This window comes from Melopsittacus undulatus, chromosome 7 (genome assembly GCF_012275295.1).
Source record: "Melopsittacus undulatus isolate bMelUnd1 chromosome 7, bMelUnd1.mat.Z, whole genome shotgun sequence".
NCBI classification, from domain to species: domain Eukaryota; kingdom Metazoa; phylum Chordata; class Aves; order Psittaciformes; family Psittaculidae; genus Melopsittacus; species Melopsittacus undulatus.
The window spans coordinates 28,666,732-28,691,442 of NC_047533.1; the positions used below are offsets into that span (position 1 = coordinate 28,666,732).

At 42.3% G+C, this 24,711-nt stretch overlaps 1 protein-coding gene across 1 annotated transcript in view; it reads left to right on the top strand.

The window, feature by feature from the left end:
- Positions 1-20,562: 20,562 nt before the first annotated feature.
- Positions 20,563-24,711, top strand: part of KIT (KIT proto-oncogene, receptor tyrosine kinase) — a 55,312-nt gene continuing 51,163 nt past the window's right edge. Inside the window, exon 1 of the mRNA XM_005149080.3 lies at positions 20,563-20,692. Within this exon, the coding sequence (XP_005149137.2) occupies positions 20,623-20,692 (70 nt within the window). The 5' untranslated portion in view covers positions 20,563-20,622. The remainder of the gene's footprint in view (positions 20,693-24,711) is intronic.

Below are 24,711 nucleotides of genomic sequence, written 5' to 3' on the forward strand. Positions count from 1 at the left end.
AAACATTTACATGGGTGAGCAATATGGGTCTTGCATTTTCCTATGTTTCAAAATTGATGGCAAAGGAGAGAAGCTTTTGTCAGAAGTGTTTAGTTGTTTTGGAACCTAAGAGTTATTTCTATAACTTTTGGCTAAGCAACTTAAATATTTCTCTACCTTTCTCTGTCACATTCTAAATATGAAGTTGCTGATGCTTAAGAGTTTCTGCAAAAATAGTAGTACTGCATCTTCTCCCTTTACTTTAATACCTTCTCCCTTTAATAATTTCTCTCCAGCAACGGTTAGTCTTATTACAAACTCATACTATTTTAGTATGGTGAGATTTCTTTTCCACAGACCAATTTTGATTTGAAACATTTTTGTTTCTATCCTTAAAATCAAGTCCTACCCTCACAATTCAACATTTTGGTTTGCTTCCAAATAGCTCTGATACACTTGTAATATCCAAGCTTCCTGCCACAGGTTTTTAAAATACTGACATGCCATTGACTTCCTTACAGTCTTCTGGGAACTGCTAGAAGCTTTCCAGTATGCTGAATATCACTATTTCTGCTCCTCAGTTCACTTCACTTAGCTGCCCTAAAAATCACAGGTGCAGGTTATCTAGACCTGTTGATTCTAAATGCTTAATCTTTGTAGCTGCTGTTTAACATCTTCTAGCTCCATGCTTGGAATGACAGTCCACAGAGGGAGCTGTAATATCATCAGATTTAAAGTAGCACAAATTGCACACACACTGGACCAAAAGGTTTTGTCAGAAGTAGCCTGGTTTAGAGATAAAAGGCTTAGCACTATTTCTGAGAGCTTAGACTGGGCTGGTACACTGATCTACAGCATATATGTACACATCTCAAAATCTAGCTTGTTTTTTAGTTTTGTAAATAAATAATGATTTTTCTGTGAGAGCTGAAAGAAAATCCTGTGAACATGAAATAGATGTGTGCCTGAAGCTGCAGGGAGCCCTGGACAACATGGATATGCCAGAGGTAGTTTGGTCCATCTCGGTAAGATGTGAACTGTGATGTAACTGTAAGATAGTAAGGAATACTAATTCTTATCTCAGCATGGATAATAAACTTGCCCTTGAAGAAAGGAGCCCACTTGACTTCTATTAGAGTGTTAATACAACTATCCTGATAGTACTTTCCATGAGGATGAGCCATTAAGAGCTATGTCCCCAGTGTACCCAACACAAAGGTCTGTCTCCCTTGTCACAGTCTCCAGCCACTTAACAGCAAAACTGTGACTTTGAGCAGACATAGCTGAACAATTTCAGATGTCTTGATATGGAGAGGGTACCTCACTGTCATATACCCTTTTTGATGGTGCTATGCTTCCACTTGCCTTTGCGGGTGTATTTTCCTCCAAGACATGGTGAGGACATGAGTAACGTGGCACATGGCTTCCTTTGCCTCTCCAGTCAGAGTGGCCAGGTCCCTGTCCCACACAGTGTGGGAGTCAGCATGTGTCCAGAATAAGAGCCATATCCAGATTTCTAGACAGAGCTAAACATCTTTTGTACTGCCTCTACTCAGACAAACACACAAAAAGTCTAGTATTGCAACAGCTAACACCCCCCATCCCTAAAACACACACACACGCACACACACTGTTTTATTTGTAAGCGAATAAGGGTTGTTCAGTGAGTACACAGGTTTAAGCCATATACCCTAGACATTCAACACTGGTGACACAACAGTTTATGATGAGAAAAAGAAAGACAGTTCTGGATCACAGTTCAGGCAGCGCTCAATGTTACATACCATCGATGCTCTTTTGGTTTAATGTGGTTTACCTCAAATACTTAATGCTGGGCATTATGTGTTATGTATAAAACTCCCCAGAATGGCTCCTTTTAACATCTGAGGCAAGACATGTGACTTAAAAATTTCCCATCATGCAGGTCTTGCCAGAGCTTTTGTCTTTGAAGTGAAACAAAACTGCAGCTGATAGGGGATGTTTTGATGAAACAGTTTCTCATGAGAAATGTTGATTCATAAACATGGAAAAATTTCATGGAAACACGTGGGGCAAGAAGATCGTTCAGGGACAGGGTAGAAATTCTGGGTAAGAGGTAGACTGCCACAGTGGTTGAAGTGTTGGCTGGGATAGCAGGGGTGAATGTCTTTCAGGTAGTTTCCTCAAGCATATCTTAGGTAATGAAATACACTCAGGCATAGCCAGCACAGTCGAGTGTTCATTCAGTGTTTGAAAGTGGCAGTTGAAGTGTTGGATGGAAAGTTTTTCAGTGCAGAACTGGCTTTAGGTGTTGCTGATTAGCAGTGTGTAAATCTGTGGGCCCGAGAACTGAATTCTGGTGAGAGTGACTGTTTCCCATGGATAAGTTGTTTGCCCAGTGCTGGCTAGGGAAACTTTGTACGTCAAGTAAGGTTTGTGACCTGCAACAAAACAGCAATGCATTCCTTGTCCACTTTTGCAAGTCATTCAGCTACACATCATATCAAAGAGGCTGTATATTATGGAACTGAAGAATATCAACTGTATATTATGGAACTGAAGAATATCAACTGTAATCAGTAGAGTGTGACTCAAAGCATTCACAGAGAAACCTAAAAATGAGCACCGCCAAAGATGATGTGAGAAGCAGCATGTTATAATTTTGCCTTTCCATGTCGCACTGAAGCAAGCATCTCGTCTAGCAAGGCTCCTGTCACTCATGCAGCCCATGAGCTGCTCACCTGTAGCCATTGAGGTAGCTGAGTCCCAGAGGCATAGACAGGACTGCCCCAGAGCAAATTAGTCCATTTGAGAGTCTAGCAGATGGCTGAATGACCTCTGTAGCTCAGCTTGGTTCTGTCCTGACAGCTCTGGGTGCAGACACAGCTAACATGTGACTGCTCTCACCAAGCTGGCAAGACCAGAGATTTTCCTCAAAGGGCATCTGTGTAATCAGTACATTCTGATAAATGCTAGAGTCGTGGAAATATCCATCTTTAGAGCTTTCCTCCAAGCCTTGTATCTAAGGTAATTGGAATAGGAGGCACCAAAAGCTGCACATTTGTGGGATCTTGATTTGAGCAAGTCTCAGACTCCATAAAAATGGGGATAAAATCATACTGGCAATTTTCCTCACTGTTGGCTCTTTTCTACATGGGTTCTCATTGATGAGCAAACTTCAAATAGAGATTCTAATAAATGTCTGCCCACATTCAGCAATCCCTTAGTCACAGCAAACTCCTGTTTTCCAAGACTTCTCTAATCCCTGAGATGTTTCTTAGCATCATCACTAAACTGAGCAACCTGAGCTTGGCTCATAGCAAAGTCTCCAGGTGGGAAGAGGAGCATATGTAGTTCCATGTCCAGCCTCACCAAACTTGTCCTCTATCTTAACAATGGGCCCTCGGATGAGCTTAAAAGACTGAACTGCTTCTGGAGGTCAAAAAGTCAGTCCCCAGTTTCAGAAAGAATTCACCCCTTTGGTCACTGGGCCTTACAATGAAAGGAAAAACTATTGTCTTCTTGACAGTTTCCCTTACTCTCTATTTTCTGGAAGGGTACTTAAGAATACAGTGTTTGTTTTCTCATCCCTGTAGACAAAGCAGTTAGTTAGCCTTTTCCTCTAGGTAAAGCCTCTTTAATTAAAAGCAGTTAACATCAATCATTGAACTCTGTTAAAAGAAGCCTGCTCTTTGGCATTGGGAAGATCTGTCCTGTTGTACTCTGTACCAGTTTGGAGTGTTGACTATCCAAACAGCCTCCTGCCTTGTTTACATTACAAAAGGGAGTGAGTATTATTACAAACATTTCAAAGGTGAGTAGTATATCTTTTATTTGCCTAAGTCATTATTACTGCACTGCCATGTGTCACTGCTCAAAACAACTACACCTGAAAATACATGTCCAATTTTATATGTATTCATAATAAAGTATATTTAACTGCAAAGGTATATATGTCTTAAGGTATACTTGCTACTGACTCTTATTGCCACAGGCTTTGGAGATGCAGAAAAATCTCAGCAGTTAAGTGATAAAATAGTGATTAATAATGCTGCATTTCTAAAGTATCTTTACATACTTCAAAGGGGGTTGCTGCAAAGGCTCTTCCTTTGAAAATTAGGGGTCTTCCTCAGGCATACAGACAAGAAAAGAGGAGAACATGTCCAAAAACTTGGCACTCTGTGCATAAAATGTGTTTATTTATTTATGCTAATTATAAATTATATCAACAATAATTCTATTAAAGTCACGAAGGATCAAGTAGAGGAATCTGACATAGAGGATTTTGAAACAGCAAGAAAAATGAATGAGAAAAAGCTGTGTATCTGTCAGACACCTGAAGGGACTGCAAAAACCAGAATCCTGGTCAAATCTAGGACTCCTTTGGGGGTTGAGCAATATTGATTTAGCTGAATTCACGAGTATAGGAAACCATACTATGACTGTGTGTCTGGAATGGTCACAGAGTCTATAAACTTTTCCAAAGAGTCTTGAGTTCTCGTGTCCAGACCACAGCACTACAAAGAATTACTGTGTTTTGGAAAGTTTTCCCATGGAGAAGAAAAGGCTTTTTGGTTGTGAAAATATTATACATGTCCAGTTTAGTTATGCTTAAGCCTTGCAGTTTTCAATTTGCATAGCAATTTTTATGCACAAGCTATTATGAATTAATTTTTAGAGTAAGACTTTGTAAGGCACAGTATCAAACACTGCTGCTGTTTTTAATTCAAAGTATCACTACTGTGTTTTCTTCAGTTGCTAATTTACCGAACGAATCAAAAGCCAGTTGAGAAAACTACCAAGTTTCCCAAGCAAGATTTAATCTTTATGAGAAAATGCATGCATAACTTTCATTCTTATTAAATGCTGCTGAGCTCCCAAAGATAATGAAAATTAGGCTATGTCTTCCTGATATCAAATGTGTAACTCCAAGGCGAAGGGCGCTTTGAGGACATTTCACACAGACACTGGATCTGTGAGCTTGACATTAATCGTATTTTTTATGCCATGCTTCACGCTTGCTGTATTGCTACATTATTTGCATTATGCAGTAAGCCTCAGTCATAAACAAATATATCTGAAAATCTGTATTGTGAAAGCTCAAGAACTGCTTGAAGATGTAATTTATACTGCAACACTTAGATGCATTGGAAAACTGTGAGTGATTGCTGGAAACATTCTGAACTTTGCAGCAATTTCACTCTTCTTCCACCTTTTCTTTTGTTATCACTTCTCTTTGATTGAAACTCTTATTATTTTAGAGATGGCTGCAAAAAGCATTCTGCAAACTCATAGTATAAAGTTTTCCTCCCAAAGTAGGTCTGCTAGAGACACACAACATATGCAGAAGGAAAGTTAATAAATTACAGTATATCTGAATCCGAATATGACAGACAGTGCCTGAAGAAGCTGTGAATGCCTGGGGTATCTTTCCCAGCACGTTATGATGCTGGACATGTTTGAATCAGAAGTTCAGTGCCTGAGAAAGGTAACTTCAAGTTTCTTTGCAAGAATTTCTGCAGAAAATAGATGCTACAGAATCAAGCTGCTCCAGGTGTATGACAGCTTCATCAGCAGGAAAATGTAGGAATTTGGAAGCTAAAAAAGGTTTTCTCAGATCCTGTGTTGGAACAAATGCTGGACTTGTGGCTTGCTGCCTTATTGTCAAGATTCAGAGGGCCAGAGTCCAGCCTTGTGCAGCATCACATAGCATGGATCTACCTGTGCTAAAGTTTTGAGAAGGGCTTTTGGAAAGAGTGTCTCCTCACTAGTTTCTATCTAGGAATTATGAAAAGCCTTTCAAAACATGGTCTTTCTTGTGCAGGAGTTGAGAGAAAAATTAAGAAAGACCCTGTGTGGTTCACACATAGAAACTAATTACTGCCCCCTTTCTATGTGCACATCTATGTTTCTGGCAGCAGCCAATCAGTCCTACTCATTAAAAAGACCCCATAAAATTCAAATCAATTTGAGCAAATGAGATTCAAGCAATACGCCTGCCCAGAGGCTCCACCATCACATCTGGAGGAAAAGATGTAATTATTAGCTTCCTTTATTCCAACTTTGCACCAGAGGTGCGAAAGGCCAGGACAAATGATCAGCAAGTAATTTACAGGACAGCACTGCTTTCCAAGCTTGAGTGAGCATGCAGCAGCTCTTTGCAGACCACCAAACCTGGCAGTTACTCAGTTGTTTATGCTAATAATTGAGGTTGCAGCAGAATTCCCATGGGGAAGCTACCACAACTCTATCCTATGATATTAACAATGAAACAATGCTGCCAAAGTGCATCAGCAAGAATAATAGCTGCTAGAATAGTTATTTCTGTAATCTGACATCAGTTTTAGTAAACTTTGTCTGTCTAATGTGCCCAGGGGGATTTTGCAGAGGTTAAATCCTTCTCACACACAACTGTGGCCTTGGGTTTTGCTTGCAATTTAGAAGGATTGGACTAATGTCATAGCTTCTTAATCAATAGCCTCCTAAAAAAATGAGGAGGAATTGCACCAGATACAGATCCACATTAATATGATCATAATTTGTATTATGGTGCTAAATTGTTTTCTGTTCTTTTAATCTGATTTGTGTGTTATCACTTTAAAATGTGTGCTGTGTGTTATTAGTATGCAATTTAATGTTTAGCACATTATCCGTAAGATTTAAACACAATTCATGCTCACTTAATTTTGGTTATAGCTTCTGTGACATTTATACTTACTTTCCCTTTTTGCTATGCTGATGAGTTAAAAACGCCCCCAGGCATTTTCCAGTTTATGTCTGTGTGTTTGTTTCCATGGAATTACACATCTCATGTTGCAAGAAAATATATTTATCTGGAGACTTAATAGCTGTTTGGTTGGGGTTTTTTATCTTGCAGATATCAATAAACCCAAACCTCTCTGCTTCCCTTTCACGTTAAAAAAAACCCAAACCCAAAAGCAATTCTCTTGCTGTTAATTAACATTATTAGTGGTGTTTTCAGACCCTCAATTTAATAGTCACCTCCTGTGTTTACAACTCTATTCAGAGAACAAGGGCACAACGCAACTCATATAGGGAGAGCCTATGACAGATTGCCCCTTCACTAATGGGGCTCCAGATACATGACTGAAACATTAACATCAGAAATTGATTGCCTAGACCTAAATTTTCCCACTTCAAAGCCTGAGGGTGACCAGATCAATTCACAAATACATCTTCCTTCTTTCATTTCCTTACTGTGTCACCATCATGTGAAACTTTTAAAGGGTTAGATCAGTAATTAGGAAACTCTTATAAATCTTATTTATAATGGAGCATAGAAGCCAAAAAAAGTAAAAGATGAAAGAGACCAAAAAGAAACAGCGGAAGTCCCCTCTGCTTAATAGATAGGAAACAGGCCAAACAAAGAAGGCAATTCATGTGTTTCTGGGAGAGATTTCCTAGGGTTAGCAGAGATGTGGGATTTACTTTCTCCTACTTGGATGTAAACTCCAAGTCAGTATGGGGAGCAGTCCCTCACATTCAGCTCACAGCAGCTTCCCACCCTGAATGCCAGCAGAGGTGCTCAAACTGGATGACATGGTTTAGTGTGAGGTGTCCCTGCCCATGGCAGGGGGGTTGGAACTAGATGACCTTAAGGTCCTTTCCAACCTGAACCATTCTATGATTTTATGATTCATTAGGAGCTAAAATACCCTGGGAAAAGTTGTCATCACTTTTACCTTTTGAAAGTTAGTGAGGCAGTGTGACAGACAAAGGGGCTGTAGAGGTGGATGGGAAGCTGGGAATGAGAAAGGAGAGGTTTGAAACAGGAAAAATGTCAGTAAAGTGAGGCAGCAGGTGGAGGAGAGGCACAGGTAGGCCATCAGTAGCCATCAGTAATGCACAAGACTGAGCTCAGGTCTTGCCCCACCACAGAGGATGGCTCTCCAAGACAGACGCGGAAAGGGACATCTTCCTGCAGCAGGAGCTGCAGAGACTCTGAGTAACAGAAGAGATTGCTAAGTGACCTTCTGAGCTTCCCTGTGAGTCATGGGTAGTATTAAAGGTAGAGATCTAAGACTGTAACTTTAGGCTTTGAATATTTGCCTTTTTTTTACAGCTAAGAAAGCACAGTCATGTGCCTTCTCAACTTGCTCATATCCAGTCTTTAATCAACACTGACTAGTGCCAGAGACATCAAAGTCCCAGACACTAGAGCCATCCTGTATCACAGGCAATGCTCAAGTTCTTTAATACCATCTGGGGGAGGAATTCAGCACTTGTTTAACTTTTTTTTGGGAGGCCCTGAGGACTAAGCATCATGCTGAGGACAGTACTTCCACAGGTGCTGAATTTTTGATCTGGATTATGAATGGCTGAGAAATTCACACAACACTGGGAGGATTTTAGCTAAATGCAGTTTCACCTCTCTGTGCTGGCTGAGTGTGGAAACTGCAGCACTGGTTACAGCAAGAGGTACCAGTCATACTCCATTTCTTTGTCCAGCAATCTCAAAAAGCACGTTTTTTTCCAAACTTCATATTTTGCCATTGGCTTCATTCTCAGAGAATGATTATGTTTGAAAGCACAGCAAAGCTGTACGTAACATACACATCTATATGCAATGTGTGGCCCTTTAAAGGCATACTGTGAAGGAATTTAGGCCCAGCATGTAGTTTGGTAAAAATAACTGGTGCATTGGTGTATCAACAAACTGAGTATTTTACAAGGAAAAAAAATGATTGTTGCATATTTTCTGGATACTATTTCCATGTGGAAAAGTGAATATCGCTTCTACAGTAATTGTATTGGTTTAAGCTCCTATGCACAGCATCAGCTGGGTCCAAAAGTTTTGCTGGAATAATGGTGTCAAGGAAGAGTCAATAATATCCAGATCTTAGCAACACAGTCATACTTGAAAATGCTGCTGGGCTGGCAAAATACTTCTTGGTATTGCAGCTTCTGTGCAGAAAACTGGAACAAGCTCAAGTGGGAAATCACTTTTATTTTGGTGCAAGCAAAGAGAGTTTAATAGCATCTCTCTACCAAAAAAAATCCCACTTCTAGTATAGACAAAGACTTTGTAGTCAATTCATTAATTTTTTTTAAAGATGTCTTACAATTCCGCATTGTACTTGCATGTCTTGACTCCAATGACATTCCAGTTAAAAGTAAAAACATTCCCTGCTGCCTGGTTTGATTTAATACAGAAATTAGATACAGTTTGTTTAAAAAGGAACTTTTAATTGTAACTCAAAATAGAGTGAAATAGCATAAAAAATGATGTCACGGTCCAAAAATACGATTCTATTTTGAACATCTAAACGATGTCTTACAAATGCTCAGATTATCATAAAAGTAAAAGAGAACCAGAAGAACAGTGAAACTGCTCTTTTATAGATTGGGCAATATCTATAATCATTTGCCTAACAAAAAGATGCCCTCTAAAGATATGCTTGCTGTTAAAAATGAGATACTGTTGCAGACTTGGCTAAAAAGGAGTTAGCAAACATTTTCCTTTTTATCCAGCTGATAAAATAAATCAAATACTGCAAGAAGGCTGTGAATGAATATGAGTTACAGTTGTCTTTGAAAAACATAACAAGTGGGGCCTTTTCTGAAACACCGTACCTGAGAATGTATTAAAGTCTACTAGCAATTTGTACACAAATGGTTCTTTTCCTTCCAACACAGGTTTACTTCTGATTATGCTATTTAATGTGATAACACCAGCACAAACAGGTCATACAACCTAGGGTACCAGCTTTCTGGAAATGCTCCCTGCAAAAGGGATGATGAGGACAAGGAACAATCAGCACCAAGGCTCTGCTCCCAGCCTGCAAGTGAGCTGACAGAGATGTGACAGCTTTGGGTGTACACTGGAGCACACTCAAGAGCTAGTGCCAGGAGGAAATCCCTTTCTGAAACACGTAATGCTGCCTCTGTGTTATGTGGAGCTTCCTGAGTCCAGACCCTTGCTGCAGCTGTAGGAAAGGTAATCCTGTAGTATTTTTATTGCTTAAGGAGCCATCTCCACCTCCTTCCCCAGAGTGCATTCTGCTTGTGGATGCTCTGCATCTGCTGACAAAAGATTCAGTACAGGTGAACTGAGAAGAGAATTTCCTGAGTCCCCTTTAGCACATCTGTGAAAAGGTGCTACAATTTATCTCAAACATCTTTGGTAGAGGGAAATTAAAAATCTATGTGGAAGCAGAGTCCATCTGAAGGAACGGAAAACTTCATCAGAGGAGTGAACAGAAGTTGTCAGCTCTAAGAGACAACAAAGACCTAGAAAATAACTGCATGGGCTGCAGTACACAATGCACTTTGTGAACAGTGGTGTTAATTTAAGCAACCCTGTTTTCCACTTCCCTTTTTGTACTATACCAGTGCTTCAGCTAGGCTAGTTCCTTGCCTGGGTTCACATCTTGGCCACACACACACATTTGCCTAGCACAACGGAGAGAGCCAAGCGTGAGTAAATCACAGACAGGGCAGCGCAGCCACTTTGAGAATATGAGGAGCTGGGGCATCACAGTAATGCAGGGATGCAGAAAGCTCTGGTACCTACTGCTGCTGCTAGTCCAGCTTACCCATAGTCAGCTACATCCTGTCTTATTGGGCTACAATTACTCCTAGGGAAATAAGTGTGGCAGTTTGCACCAGTAGAGGAATTCACCTACAAACACAGTTGCTGAGCTTGAAGACTTCATCAGGAAATACTCTTCACTCCACATCACTGTTAATGGAAGGGTGATCATTCAGGCAAGGTATTAGTGGGAAACTGAGTGAGAGGGCATCTGCAACCTACAGCTTTTGTGCTGTGTTGGTTTTGATGCAAAGAAAGGAGAGGATCTTCATGAAGTAGCATGTACCAGCCAGCTAACCAGGCCCACAGGCATACTGGAAATGAAAGTCACAAACACTTGAGATGCTCAGTAACTGCTCTGGGATGCTAACACCTAGCTCTTACCTTGCCCTTATTAGCCATAGAGCACAATGCATTATGCAAAGGAAGTCAGCACACTTTATAGGTGGAGACACTGGGGCACAGAGAAACTTCACTGAAGTTCTCCAGTGGGACAGTGCAAGGGGGCTCTCAAATCCCAGTACCATATGGCAGCTGCAGGGTCCTTTTCTTTTCCACACTGGCAAGACCTGCAGACCTATTGAGAGTTGTGCCATTTCCATCATTGGAAACAGTGAAGTGATATAAAATGTAACTGGTAGTGATGCAAGATCTGGACACATCTGTGCTTGTGACAGAGTCTCCTTGTCTGTAAATTTTGTTAGTTCTCCTTTTGGATTTCTTATTTATAGAGGAAACTTATTGATTGTATTTGTCCATCTTACTCATTTTTAGGCACCTAAAGGAAATGCCTGTTAACCTTTGAGACTAAGCAGCATATGCAAATTTCCTACGCAACATATGCAAATATCAGCCACATAAAAGTGAGATATCTGTGAGATATCTGTCTAAACCAGTTGTCTAGATTCCCTCTGAGGAGGAGAAACACATTTCCAGAAGATAATTTATCCCACCTGCATCAAACTGGGTAACACCAGAGGTGCCTGCATTTCTGCACTGGATATAGACAGCACCTAGTCATCTAGCTTAGAACCAGGCAAATATTAGCATCAGCTGGCTCATTTCCATAGGGATCCTGTCTTCACTAAAGAGCTGAGAAAAGCAAACCTCAATGAGTTGTCAATTAATAACAGTTTATTCAATGTAGCTGACCACACAGCAATATGACATGAATACGAAATGAGTGGACATTTGATCCAGGACCATGTTATTGCATTGAACACAGGTTGCAGTTCTCTATTTTATCAGTGGCTAATAGTATCAGACAAATTGTGATGTGTTGCTGCTTCTGGATATCTCCAGTGTTTGTTTGCAGAAGGATTTCTGAAATGTTTGGAAAGGAACTTGAGATGCTAATGTTCTTCCAGGCTTTCAAGGGTCAAAATGACACATGCTTCATCATATGATTGTGCTAGAGAAACTGAGAAATCATCTGTGAAAGAAGATGAAAGAAGAATTCTAAATATTATTTACAACATTTTCTGCATATTTCTGCTTATCAGCTGCACAGTGCTTGTGCAGTGAGAACTGTTAACATGGCATCAGGGTTCTACAGATAATAATACCCCAAGATTCAACCCCAGGTTAAGACTCTGACTCAGATTCAGCAAAGAGCACCTGTTAAATTTGCCTTTGAAAAGAACTACCCTACCGTGTTATTTTGACTTCTTGTCACTGCCATAAATCCAGTGCACGTTGACATAGACTAATGAGTGGACATTTGCCACAGCCACATCCTAATTGCTATACTAATTTCATCTCCAAAGCCTCAAACAAATGATCTGCTACGGACACATGAACTCGAGCAAAAGCTGGGGGGTGGGGGAAGCTGCCCGCTCTCTGAGGTGTAGCAAGATAAGCAAGCTGTTTCTGGGCTGACATTATGTTAACAATGGGCCATATGTGGGCTCTACAGAGAGGGATGGTAACACATCTGAGATCATGTATTTAACAGATTGTACCTATAACCAGCATCTTGTATAACATTTAATATAAGGATAAATAAAGGCAGCAGCAGCCTGGACTGGGCACAGAACAATTGGCCAGCTGACATGAGGCAGGGGAAATAGCTCCAAGATAACAAAGATATCCACTCCTAGGAGGAGCCAGATGCATTGTTTAAACTGCCCTGGCTATTTAGGTGTCCATTTACAATGGGGAAATCACCTGTAAGTACCTTCAAACCTGGCTTCAGATAGAGGCATCATGGCATTTACTTTGGCTTTAAAGGCCAGATCCTGTAGAATGCAAGGGTTCACTTTTGTGAGGTGCTGGTTTGGCAGCAAGCCAGCCTAAGTTCCTTCTCACTGCTCATTCTCATTGCTTTTCCTCCCTCAGTTTGGCAGTAGACCCGTTGCAAAGCCACACAGTAAACCAGATCACAGACTAGATTAGGGATGAAAAATAACCTTTTCTGTGGTTCCTCAAAATAGCTGTAACAGCAAAACAAAGGGCTACCAAGTTAAAGAGCCACAGCAGGGGACAGAAACAGGGAGGGAAGGGTCAGGACTTTACTAAGCCTATTTCATGGCCAGTGTCTGGGAAACCAATGTGACAAACACACAGAAGTAGTTCAGGATGGAGGCAGACGCAGAAACCACACTATCAGCTGTGAAAGCTGAGTCCCAGTGGCAGCACATCCCCTCGGCAGGAAAGGCTGTATGCCTAGAGGGGTAACAGCTCGTAAGCTGACATTTACATTTGCATTATTTCCAACAAGGAGCAGATGGCAAAGGGATGCTCCATAATTTCTTATGTGAACCCCAAAGAATCCCAAATCTCAGTTTTAGTTAGACACTTTTCCAGTTCCAAACTGGTTCTGGGTGCTGCCAGGTGACAGCACGACTCCATAGGAAGTTAATTAAGGAACCTGGGGCAGGGAAGAGAGACTGTGAGATCTAAACGTCTGTAAGGTTTAAAATAGGCAGAAGTGAAGGCAGGTCTTGTCCACTGAAGGCACAAAGAGGTGGTGAACTCTGAGAACACACTTTGGTGCAACAGCAGAGTTCTCTGAGCATGGGAACCTGGCCACAAGCTGGAGACTGGCTTTGTACATGGTTGGCAACTGGGATTAGGGGTTTGCCAGCAATGGTCTTGAATTTGGAAGCAGAAACAACACACAAGAGGGAACCAGGTGAACATACCAGGACAAAACCAGATACGGTGTTTAAAATATATAGTTTTTTACACTAATGCAGTTGTTTATGTTGCATAGCAGATGGATGCATACAGAAAAATGTGCAAAAACATCTAGATAAACATTGCACACGCATCATTTCAATATCAACTCCATAAAAGAACTTAGATAAAATAGGAAAAAGGTCCCAGAAAATATATTCTGGAACTCATTTGGCTGAATTTGAGTACACTGAACTAATATGGTTCTATTAAATCTGCTTAAACTCAGAACAGGAGGAGAAAAAAGGAGAAGCAGATATCCTATTTAGTAGAATATTGCCTTTTAAGGTCCAGATCCACAAGCCTTCTAAAGCTTGATGGTTTCATTAAAATCAGCAGGCTTTACAATACCTGTCTTGCAGAGACAAAATACCATATTTACTCCTGGGCATCTTCGCAAACTGATATTTCTTTTCTGGCTACCCAGCAGGGACAAACTTTCAAAATTTCCATTTTGATGACTTATGAAAAAAAATATTTTAATTAATTGAAATTAATAAGTGTATTATTAAAAACTTTTTGTTTTCAAGGCCAGGTTGGACAGGGCCTTGACCAACCTGGTCTGGTGTGAGGTGTCCCTGCCCATGGCAGGGGGCTGGAACTAGATGATCTTAAGGTCCTTTGCAACCCAAACAATTCTATGATTCTATGAAATGAATCAAGGGGCAGTCCCAGACCTTCCCAGGATCTCAGACAGCCAGCATGCATTGGGAAGGTGGTTGAAAGTGTCTTCAAAAGCTCACTTACACTACATAACAGGCTATGTACAGAAATTTCCAAAGGTGTCTGCACTATCCCAGTTTAAAAACTCTTATCAAAAAGACTGGAAAAACTTCTACAGGTGAAAAAAATAGAGGATTGTATGACAAATGTGATGGCCATGACCTTCCTAATGGGGAGGCATCTTTGACTACCTTTTACTCTCCTGATGGTGTTTATGTTTTTCTAGCTGTCTATCAGCACTGTGGGTTTGGGGATTACAATATACACTGCATTTGCAAATGCACATAGCTGAAAAAAAAAGCCCCAAAAGCCTCTGGCAGTACAAGATAGACATATGAAATTGGAATAAGACTGATAGGAAAATAATCTCTTAGAGACTTTTGGTTAGCAAGAACTGTGAAGACAGATTGTAATGAAAATGTAAATATGTATATACCTGCTGTACGGTACCCTAAGACATTGCAGCACTGCTTGGTAAGGTTTACCTACCCTATAGAGAAGGGCAATATCATCTACAGCATTTTAGTTTAGTACAGAGACAGAAGTGAGAGGCAATGGAGAAGCTGTTAGCTCTGTGGGTACTTCACCCACCTGCAGCAAACTGCAGGTCTTGCTTTATCAAAGCTGGGAGTTACCCACTGAAAGCCACAGATGCCAACTAAAAAATGCCTTGCTCACTGAGAAGTTCAGTTGCCTATGGCCACTCTGGGAATTGGACAAAACTGAGCAGAAACTGAGACAAGCTTTGCAGGGAAGCAGCTAGGGAGACCAGGCTCTTGATCTTTCTATGAAAAATAGTAAATGGATCACATGCACAGCCCGTTTACTATTTTAAGAACCATCTTCTCCGACATGCTCTGAGTCTAATAAATAACAGTCACTTTTAAGGCCAGACACTGATATCCTTGTTCCAGAAAAGGTGGCAGGGTTGTGACAAATCCGCCTGGCTCTGTACAAGGAGATGGCCAAAGCAGGCACTGAGGATGGAACCAGGAGGGAGCAGGAGGCTCATATGATGCTCCCCTGACAAAGGCTGAGTGCTCCAGGCCAGACATGTGAGAGAAGCACTGGCAGACAGAGTCATGAGAGGCCACTCACCACAAAGTACAACCAAGTTAGTAACAAGTTTTAAAGCTGAATAAAGTAGAATCAAAACATTTCTACAAACTACACAAAGATGTAAACGAAATGGGACCTAAAGAGCTTTAAATATGTATTGCAAAGCTAAAAAGGATCCAAGCAGCTTTTGACACACCTAAATGGTGATAAGTTAAGATAGGTTAAAGAAATATAGTTTGAGAGATGATGAGACAAACAGGACATGATAAAACAAACAAGCTTTTCAGTTTATCTACTCAGGCAACACAGCCAAGATAAGCATCCTGTTCTCCACATCACACTTTTGATATATATGCAATCTCAACTAAGGGGATTCTTTTGCTTTTGGTTCAGTTTTCTTATTTTCTCTCCAAATTAATACACAACTTAGTGCAGTTTAACAATAATGCCAACAGAGTCAAGTGGATCTCATGTGGCTTTAATCACCTCAGAAAAATGCCTAACAAAACCCCTCTCTACCCATTTATTTAGATTTCAGATATGGAAAAGCACTGTGAGAAAACACAGAAGGACTCTTTATGAACTGCAAAGCCAAGTTAGTTCTTGTCACGAGATGCAGAGCCTGGATATATTTTCAGCAACCAAGGCACTAATATCCTGTTGGGAGCAGGAAGAGAGAGCAAGGATGAGGCTCTTCAGCTCTGCAGCCCAAAGCTGCCATGTGTGGGAAGACCAAGGAAGGATGGGAAGGCCAGCAAGCTGGGAAAGGAGAACATTTTGGAGGAAGCCACATCAGTTGTTTCTCAACAGTTATTTTGATATTAAAACTCTTTAAAAAAAGAAAAAGGAAAAAAAAAAAAGGCAGCAAAATGAAATAAGACAAACCAAGACTTGAAAAGACCTAAGTTGACGCATGGAGTCAGTTCTCAACAGTGGCCTGTGCAAATAAAGCAGCAACTGATAAAAGGCAAGAATCATACTTGTCAGTTCATAGACAAATCTCTTTTCTTAGTAAGATTGCAGGCTATAACCTAACAAAAAATGCTATCAAGATTAGAGCCTTTATTTTCCACTTAAGCTTATACTGATAAAGCAGTTTTTACAATAGCGTGCTATGCATGTGATAATACAAGATGTCTTTAAAAGCAGCACACATTTCAAGCTTCAATGATGATTATATCTAGGCTCTTGACATTTGATGCTGGAAAAATCTTTAATTAACTAGGACAGCAATGCTGATTTACGATCATGGGCACAATGGGATTTGAGTGTTTTACAAAACTGGATTAAAAGGGAATAAGCGATACCTCCCACTTTAGTAAGATTGAATAGATTCAGTTTGAAGTCTCATTCCAGAGGGAATGAGATAAAGGTGTCCACTTTATCTGCATTTCTTTTAGTGTCATCCCTGCTAAAACCAGCAGAAGTTTCTTCAGTTAAACTGCATGAAAGACATTATAATTCTACCATCTACAGATGGTAGTCTTAAAGACGTATGCCTATCAAATACTACCAGTTCTCCTCACTTACCCACCCTCATGGGTGGATAATCACAAGTGGTTATGGGTGTGAACTTATACCCTACGTATAGGTGTGACCTCACACATGTCAGTGTGAGAATGTAGAAGACTGGAAATGAATAAGAGTAAAGGCAATGGGATGTCCCAAATTCTCAAGGCTTCTAGAAAACAGGTCCAGCTGGGTTTTACCTTGCTGTACCAACCGTTTAGACCAGCAGATTTCACTACTTTTTTTTTATTAATAAACAAAAGGCTCAGAAAATTCACAGCCATGGTTTTGTCAATTAAAATTAAAATACAGCAGAGTGCTGAGTGTATATTTTTCACGGTGGTCATATGACATGACTGACAGCCACTCTTCAGAAATGCTGGTTTAGATGAATGCACAAGGCAGAAATGTAACTGCTTTTCACTTTCAAAAAGCTTAACAAACTTTTATGCCAATGATTAGAAAACTATTTCAACAACACTGGTAGATCAGTACACATTTCAAACTCTCATAATTTCTCAGAGCCTTCAGGAATCACAGAGGAGTTAATTCTGGAGCTGTCTGGCTTGCTGGGGCTGCCAGTTTATATGGAACAGCAATGCCCCAGACTAAGATCTATCAATCTGCAATTTAGAAAAAGGAAAGTGCAACCTTATAGAAGAAGTTGTTATCATAGGGCTATCAGGAAAGATTCCAGCTGGCATCAATTGGCTGTATCAGAAGGGGTATTTTCCCCTCTTCTCATTAGACATGTCATGCCATAGATAATGGTTTCCATAGATTATTTATGCCATAAAGGTTTAGAATAAAAAGTTTTCATAGTTCTGACAAACTGTTTGAAACCATCAAACTGGCTAATTTCAAAATGTATTTTTATTCAGATACAGAAATAATGTAAGCTGTTCATTAGGGCACCAGTTGTTCAATGATGCAGCTTACTCTCACCAATATTATCGATCTCTTCATGTTTACTCTAGTAAGCAGTCCTATGGATGTGTAACAGCAATCTTTTGAACTGACTATTCAAAGGAGCTGGTCCATAAATGTTATATCACTTCAAGGATTTCAAGCTGAACTGAACTTTCCAAATACAGGGTTTCACATAATTCTCCAAACTTATCATTCTTATCTCCAAATCTGTATCCATTGTCTCCAAAGTCTGTAGATCTCCCTCTTTTCTTGTTTTCCCCACAAAATGTCAACCTACTGCAAATTGGTTCCACCAGATGATGAGGAGAGATGGCATTCCCTGTCCTAACATACTGCCATAGTACCAGAGTGACAAATAAAGAGAGGAGCATGCAAGGCTGGCTGCAAAGACAAAGATGACCCTATCTGGCTTAAGCTCGCATATTTCTGACAAAGATAGAAAAAAGACCTAAGAGAATCCTCCACAGCTTAAGAAACTTTCTTTTTCTTCTATAATGCAAATGGATTGTGTATGAGAGAACTTACAACATTCAGTGCAATGCATTGGACAGTGGTGGAAAGAGCAAATGTGTTTATCATTATGATTATTAAAAATAAATGAAGTGGCAAGGTTAAAACCAATTCACCTTTGTTTCCTACTTACTGTAGCTATTTATAACCAGGCAAAGTACACGGAGAATATTGTTGCCACTCCAATTTTGAGATGCCTAACATTCAGTTAATGCTCATGAAAATAAGGCACATGATGCAAGGCCATGCGGACTTTGGCTTCATGTGATCAGAGATGTGCAGGACATAAAGGCAGGTCACTAACTGAAAGAGTGCTAATCAAAAACAACAGGGAGAAGAAACCTGTCGCAATAACAACATCACATGTTCCTTGATAATGTTCCAGTGGAAACCTCTCATATGCTTATTGTGGGCTGCCTTTACATCTTTAAGGAATTAAATTGTAAATGTTCCATACATTTACAGAAAAAAATTCCAACTGCCTTTTTTTTTTCTCCTATAAAAACAAAACCCAAAGATACCTGGAAAATCTGGAGTACAATAAATGTTTAAGTATTCAGCTGGTTTTTCCTCTATCTAGAATTAATTTGATGAGGCTAGCACCTACTGAGAAATACGATTTTAAAATGATGTTTGATTTTGAAATTGTTGGTGTGCTAACAAGAATGTACTCCGTTTTGCAGCAGAGGAAGGATTCACCCATCAAAAGAGACTGGCTGTCAGAGATGAAAGAGAGTAAAGAAATGGAGAGAGAACCATTTTAAACATATAAGACAAGACTTTCATCTCATGCTGGACCATACGGGACAGTGTTATTAACCTTGGAAAAAATCTGACAGGAGTGTAAAAGAAAAGAAGATGAAGAAAGTATATATATAAAAAAGGAGTAATTTGCCTTCAATAACTTTTCTGATCTGTACTGACACGTTTCAAGAAGTCTACATTTATGCTTTTCCACGGGTGAAGGTTTTGCTGTACGTGTACAGCAGAAGTGTACATGCAGAAGTGTTGGTATGGGTTTTATGGCAGCCAGTGTGTCCGTGCTGCATCTGCCTGCTAAGGTGCTGCCTGTGGATACCTAGGCAGAGGGCAGCTGGTGAATGCATGGATGACTCGTTTGCCTGGGTCACCCATACACCTTTCCTGTGCCTCTGCAGTATGTGACACTGACTGACAAAACAGTGTTTAAGGCATTTCTGTAGTTGGTATTATTTCTGCCTGAAGAGCAGCTCTGCAGCTACAGAAGCAAGTGCTCCCAGATCCTCCTTGTCAATCGTCTCATCGGTGCTTAAAAAACTCCCTCTGTGGGATTCCACAACCTCGTCTCCACAATGCATTTGTAGACTAAATTCTCCTTACTCTTTGCAAGTGCTTTCTAACATTTAAGCTTTTTTTTTTTCCTGAGAACTAAATGGATTACTTTTTATCTTGCCCTTGAGGGACATGAGAAACAATTGCTCACAATCCTCTTTGCAAGAACCTTTTCCGTGTTCAATCTCCCTGTCAGTTTTCTCTTTTCCACACCAAACCAGTCAGTTCTTTCAATCCTTCCTTTTGTGTCACAGCACTAAGTCTTACTTCTGGTGCTCTCTGACTGACCCTTAATAGATGAGAGCCCGGTGCGGACACAGTTTGAGATCCCGGTGCAGACACAGTTTGAGATCCCAGCGCTAGGAACCAGGGCATAAACGTTACCTTTGGCGCACACAGAATCTGCTGTGACACCTCAAAGAGCTATTAGAGAGGATTTTGCCTCCCCACACACCCAGGCTTCCCCACCCCCACAGCCCCGACCCCTCCTCGCAGCACTCGCCGGTGCCCAGCACGGCAGAAGCGCTGCTCCGAGAGGAGGGCGATCTTTCCCTCACTACACCACTGTGTGCATATTCAGCCACTGGGGTTTTTATTTGTTAGACAGTTTTATTTTAGGGGGGTGGTGTTAGAGGTCTGTATGGTAAGCACTACAAACCAGGACGCTCCCCTGGGGGCGGGGATGGTGGTGGGGTTGGCTTCTCACCTGCGCCCATCCCCGTGGTGGCAGGGAGGGGGCGCGGAGGGCGCCGCGGGGGGCCGCGCGGCGCGGGGCGGGAGGTGGAGGCGGAGCCGGCTGTACTCCGCAGCCCTCCCGCGGGGGCTCGGGCATCTCTGCGCGCCGGGCGGTGCAAGCGGGAGCCGCGCCGGGCTCGGGGGGTGGCGGCGGCGGGATGGAGGGCGCGTACCTCGCCTGGGAGCTGGCGCACGCCGTGCTGCTGCTGCTGAGCCTCTTCCCCGCAGGTGGGAGCCGCGGGCGCGGGAGGGCGCGGAGCTCCGCGGGGCAGGGGCGGGCGCGGGCGGCTGAGGGGAAAAACTTCAGGGGCAGCGCCGTGCCGGGGGTGGCGGCGGCGGCTCCGCGCAGCGCCCTGGCATCGCCCTGCGCTGCCTGCGCGGGACGCCCCGCCGGGGTGGTGGTGGGCAGTAAGTCCTTTGTTTGCAGTGCGCGGTTATCCGGGGCTGGCAGAGGGGCCGGCAGGGAGCCCTCCCACACCTCCCCGGGCCGGGCTGTTCTGACAATAAAGTATCTGGTGATCAGTACAAAATGTCCCCGAGGTTAAGTGCTTGTTGAACAATAGGCAGGGAAGCAGCCGCCGCCGTCAGGTGTCCAGCGCTCCCCAGCAGCCGTGAAGCCTCCCCGGGGAGGGGCTGGCGTTCCGGGGCCGGTGCGCCCCGGGAGTGGGTCGATGTCTCGGTGCGGCCCGGGAGTGGGTCGGTGCCCAGCGGTCTGGAGGGCCTGAGCAGACGGGTCACCGCGGGACTAGGCACCAGAGCCGTTGTGCTCCGGCACTGCCGATGCTCTGCGTTGAGTAGAAGGGCGAGTGGTGTCGCTCTGGCCTTAGGAAGGTCTGTCAGTGCTGAAACTTTAGCGTGTCGGGCATAAATTCAAAGGTTCCGTTCCACATCTTTGACAAAAGGGGCTTTCCTTGCCCAACCTTGCAGCACTAGCGCGCAGGGATGGTGATTTTAAACACAGCATCTGCCTGCAGGGCTGGGCAACTTTGCACATGGCTTTCGCAGTCGCCGTGCAGCTCGCAGCACAGTTTGTAGGCTTAGGAGGCATTTTTGAGGTCTACAGAGGAAGGTGCTGTAAGGAGGTCGCAGCTAGTGTTCGAGGAGCTGCACCCGGGGAGGAATCGGGGCCTGGGCACCGAAGTCTGAAAGCGCGTAACACGAAAGGTTATTTTGCTACTTAACTGAACACGCTGAGGATCCCCGGAAGCAATGCACAGTGCGAGGTGTTTAACACGCGCTGCCGCGAACGGAGGGAGCAGCCAGGGACGGCTCCATAAGCCACTGCCCATGCTGCTGGGAGCGAAGAAAACTAGCGTACCAGGAGCGAACAGTAGTGACAGTTCACGCTTCTTTGCGTGAATTTTACTCTGGGAGGTGAGAAGAGGCAGTAGTTGATTTATAAGTGTTTTTGTTAATGGTTTTGTTTGGGTAATTTTCTGGATTTGGTCTCTTTTGTTTATTGACAATCTGAATTTAAGTGTGATGTCTGCCAGTTTGGGTAATTTCCTATTTAGAAATACCCACAAAATGCTAGTGCAGTGGCCACAGGGGTGGGAAAGTCTTCTACCAACAGGTTAGTCCTCAAAATATATAACCCCCTTGCCCCATATTGAAATTATCAATACCCACTAACTTTATTTAGTTCATGCGTTTCTTGCCTGCACTTGAAAGTTATCTTTCATCATAGGATTAGACTGTCCTTTAGGGAAGACTGAGAAACAGGTCAGACTGGTGGCATCTCCTGGAAGACATGAGATGCAGGCTCCAGAGTACTGGAGAGGCAAGGAGAGAGCCTTCCTCTGGTTCTTGGTTCAGACACCTGTGGGAGACTTCAGCTCAGGGGCACATCCAGACAAACGTGTAGACAAAAGTACACTGTGTAGTAGGTATAAATGACTTGCTGTTCGAAAGACAACTGTCTTTGGGTACATGTGCAGATCATCTGTGTATCACACAGGTGTAGGAATATTCCGGTATGGTTTTGTGTTGGAGGAGGTATCAGAGTGAGGGCTCATGTACTGGCAGTGGCACAGGGGACAACAGAAGTGACAGGCAGGACAGAGCTGATCTGCTGTGGTGGATTGCTCTGGTGCTAACATGACCCTGGGCTACTTTTGGGTTTGCCTCAGTGGAGGTCTGTGGGAGATCATCCACTTGGACTGGATGATCTCCCACAGTCCCTATTGAGACCAATCCTGTTGTCTGTCATTATACAAATTTATATTGTGTCCTTCTTTGGCCTTTAGTCAAGAGTTTCTTCCTTTGTTTGCAAACAGGGAAGGAAGATGTGGAAAAAAGAGCTTAATGTAGTTTCTTGGACAGTAAACCATGCATTTCTTCTGCCCACAGCACCTTCCTGCTTTTTGTTTTTCTCGCATCCTAACATACACTTCTACTTTTCCTTCCATTTGGGTATTGCCTTAGTCTTCATTTAATGTGATATTCTGGAACAATCTTTACTCCATACCTCTGCTGTCCTTCCCAAAGGCTTGCCCTGCCTCTCATCCCCAGTACTCTGCCAGGGTGTCTGTGGCATTTCCATCCCATGGTCATGGAAGACTGGACATGGTTCCTTTCAGCGTCCATCAGTACAGCCTTTTTTATTTTTTTTCCCAGTCAGCTGAAGAGTAATAGGAGTCTCTCCCTGTGCCCAGAGGGAAGAATGTCTGTTTTCATGATGCTTCCTTCTACCTGTCGGCCACAAGGGAGGAAGCTTGAAGGAGGAAGATTGAACGATAGGGATTCTGATTGCTGTCACTCAGTTGATGCCTTGACCCCCTCAAACCATCTGAGTATCATGCCCTCCCTACTCCCCTGATTCCATCTCTGCTCTCTCCTCCTTTCCTCCCTCCCTCATGTCAAGGCAGATTCTCCTGTACAGAAACATGGCCCAAGACCACTGCTAGGAGTAGAATGGAAGTGTCAAAGATTGCTCAATGCTTGACTCTTTTTCCTTCCTTTACAACTGGGAACCCTCTCCCTGCAAGTGCGTGTTTTTTCTTCAGGCTTTATAATAAGGAATGTGATACATTTGGCAAGAAGTGAGACTCCCATTTGCATCCTGTTTAAGTACCATTCACAGAGACTGGAGGCATTTCCATGTGCTCATTTTGCAAGAGAGAGCCTCTCGTCAACAGATGACTGCAGCTGTAGTATTGTTTGGTTATACTGGCTCCCTGTGGGCTTTCCACCTCGCTTCAGCCCTCCCTGAAACCTATCGTTGATTGTCCAAACAGTAATGCTTCTTTGGAACTGCCTGGATTCATTAAAGGATCCTGAGTCACCTCCAGAAGGGACATGTTGCACCAGGGCACAGGTGGAATCAGAAGGGATATGTCTTTACCATATGTAAGCATGAGCTAGGACAGGTCTTAGGAGGAAATTCTGAATCATGTTCCAGTTGGTAGGAGTTCCTTTTGAAACTTGTTCTTCTTTCTCTCTGGTCTGCTGTACGAGACTCTAGTGATAACCTCTTCTGTGGATAGTCTAAACTATAATTTGTTGTTAGTGCAAGCTATTGGAAAGATTTTTAAGGCATATATAGAGCTGTCAAATTAAATACCGTGTTTATAGTTTTAAGGAAAGCTGCTTTCTAGCCTGAACTTCCAGTAAACACTCTGGTGTAATCTGAAGGTAAGGAATAGCAAATTCTGGATGAAGCAAGAAACACACAGCATCAGGGTTTCAACAACATAAATGTTTATCTACAGTACATGACAACCAATCTAATCTCATACCAGTCTTGTAGAAGAGAGGCAGTAATTGCTCAAGGTTAAGCCACTTTTCAGCTTTTTCTCTCTGCCCATGAAGATGGATGTCGTTGCAGAGATCAAGCTTTGCACATTGTCTTGCTCTATGCATGTGACACATGATTTTACAGATGTTGTTTTCTTTTTCATCTAGTACAAACATCTTCCAGGATTTTGACTCATTTCCTTAAGTCTCTTTCAGCTGTTCAGAGAATGGCTAGAGGAAATGAGGTCTAATATCCTAATGCATTGCATTTACTGTAAGTGCCCTCTCACTTTAAATGTAAAACTTTGTCTTTTTTAGATTTCTGAATGTCTTCTGAATATTCTCCTGCACAAGAAAGAGCTTGCAATTGTTTCTGTCCTTTGGAATCTCATCTGCCATGGTTGAGGCTCTTAAGCCTTAACAGAGCTTAAGGTGTTCATTGTAACCTTAGGTGAAAGATGAGTGCTGATGCTAAAGTCATCTAATGAAAGTGGTGATCCAGAATTCAGTGT